Genomic DNA, 1,957 nt, shown 5'->3' on the forward strand with positions numbered 1-1,957 from the left:
TGACATGAAGGTCAGTAATACTGGACTTTTTCTTTCTTTTATTTTTATTAATTTTTACTGAAGAATGTGTATCTTTGTACCTGAGATGGTGCTGTATGTTGGGAACTTGTACACGTTTCCCCTGTACTCACGAGAGTACGTGACAAGAATCTAATCCTACAGCATGTCTTATTATTGTCAGCATGAGTTTAAACCGGGTTGCCTGGTCATTACCACACAAGCGGTTTGTTAAATTGGTCAACATGTTCCCCCTGCATTCAGATAGCGACAATACTGCCACACCCCATTTCATTCCTGTAAAGCACAGCGGGATCTCTTGAGGTTGGGATAGGCAGCACACAAATTCAAGTCTTCCCTCTTCCCCATCTTTAGTTGAACAGGGAGGAATTGCCCTCTCAGTCACGGTATGAAGGGACCGTCCCTTTAAGACGTGCCTTGAACAAACTTCCAGCCAGGTTTGACTTCGTGCCCCTCCCTGAGTCGGCTTGCGGCCAGTAAATTGTGTGTGTAGCGAGAGCTGCCTGCCTGCGTGCTGTGTCAGAAGGGAATATCCAGCAGGAATTTCTCGTGTTGGCTGGGTTTGTGCGACCTGGCCCCATTTAGCATGTATCCCCGTTCCCTGTGTGTTGAGGATTATCCTGCATTGACTTTCCCTCCCCCCCTTCACTGCAGTGTCTCTCTGCTCGAACCACTAATCATTTTCAACCGGCTGTAATCACCGAGATGGGCTGTTAAATCTCACCGAAGGAGAGGTTTGTTTTTTGCTCGCCCTCCCAGTTGAGTGAGTGTTAGTGGAGCCAGGAACCGGGTATTAAATGCTGTCAGAGTGTGTGTGGGGGGAGAGCCCCAGGCAGCTGGAAGTAGAGCACAGCAGCATGGCACTGGCGGTGCCCAATGTACAGGTCTCCAGGGACAAGCTGGTCTGTGCCATCTGCCTGGACCTGTTCAAGAGCCCAGTGACCATCCCGTGCGGTCACAGTTTCTGCCTGGGCTGCATCGAGCGGACCTGGGACCAGCAGTTCAACGGGAGAGCCTCCAGCTGCCCCCAGTGCAGGGAGAGTTTCAGCCCCAGGCCCAGCCTCCACAGGAACATCATGGTCTGTGACATCCTGGATGAGTTCCTCAGGTCCGGGGCTCACAGTGCTGCTGACCCCCGGCCACTGCTGGCTCCAGGGGATGTGCCCTGTGATTTCTGTAGCGGTGCCCAGCTCCGCGCTGCCAAGTCGTGCCTGGTGTGCCTGGCATCGTACTGTGAGGACCACCTGAAGCCTCACCGGGAGAGCCCAGCCTTCCAGGACCACCCCCTGACCGAGCCGGCCCGGGATATCCAGGAACGCAAATGTAAAGTCCACAGGAAACACCTGGAGCTCTTCTGCAGGAGCGACAAGGCTTTCATCTGCTGCTTGTGTACCACCAGCGAGCACCGCACACACCAGGTGGTCCCGCTAGAAGAGGAGGTACACAGCAGGAAGGTACGACCACCACCACCCCCGGCACACACACACACACACACACACACACCCTGACTGTGTCCCATTGTGGGCTGGGATCTGAAAGGCCAGGTCTCATCACACAATCCCTGCAAAAGTGAGGACTGCAGATGCTGGAAACCAGAGTCTAGATTAGAGTGGTGCTGGAAAGGTACAGCAGGTCAGGCAGCATCCGAGGAGCAGGAAAATCGACGTTTCGGGGCAAAAGCCCTGCATCAGGATTAGAGGCAGAGAGCCTGCAGAGTGGACAGATAAGTGGGGTGGGGTTGGGGGGTGGGGAGAAGGTAGCAAAGTGCAAGAGATGAATTGGGGTGGGGATGGAGGTGATAGGTCAGAGAGGAGGGTGGAGTGGATAGGTGGGAAGGGAGATTGACAGGTGGGACAGGTCATGGGGACAGTACTGAGCTGGAAGGTTGGAACTGGGGTGAGGTGGTGGGATGGAAGGGGAAATGAGGAAACTGTTGTAG

General features: G+C 54.3%; 1 protein-coding gene across 1 annotated transcript in view; it reads left to right on the forward strand.

The window, feature by feature from the left end:
• Positions 1-258: 258 nt before the first annotated feature.
• LOC122562000 (E3 ubiquitin/ISG15 ligase TRIM25-like) overlaps positions 259-1,957 on the forward strand; it is a 19,816-nt gene continuing 18,117 nt past the window's right edge. The window contains exon 1 of the mRNA XM_043714368.1: positions 259-1,472. Within this exon, the coding sequence (XP_043570303.1) occupies positions 816-1,472 (657 nt within the window). The 5' untranslated portion in view covers positions 259-815. The remainder of the gene's footprint in view (positions 1,473-1,957) is intronic.

Source organism: Chiloscyllium plagiosum, chromosome 24 (genome assembly GCF_004010195.1).
Source record: "Chiloscyllium plagiosum isolate BGI_BamShark_2017 chromosome 24, ASM401019v2, whole genome shotgun sequence".
Classification (NCBI taxonomy): domain Eukaryota; kingdom Metazoa; phylum Chordata; class Chondrichthyes; order Orectolobiformes; family Hemiscylliidae; genus Chiloscyllium; species Chiloscyllium plagiosum.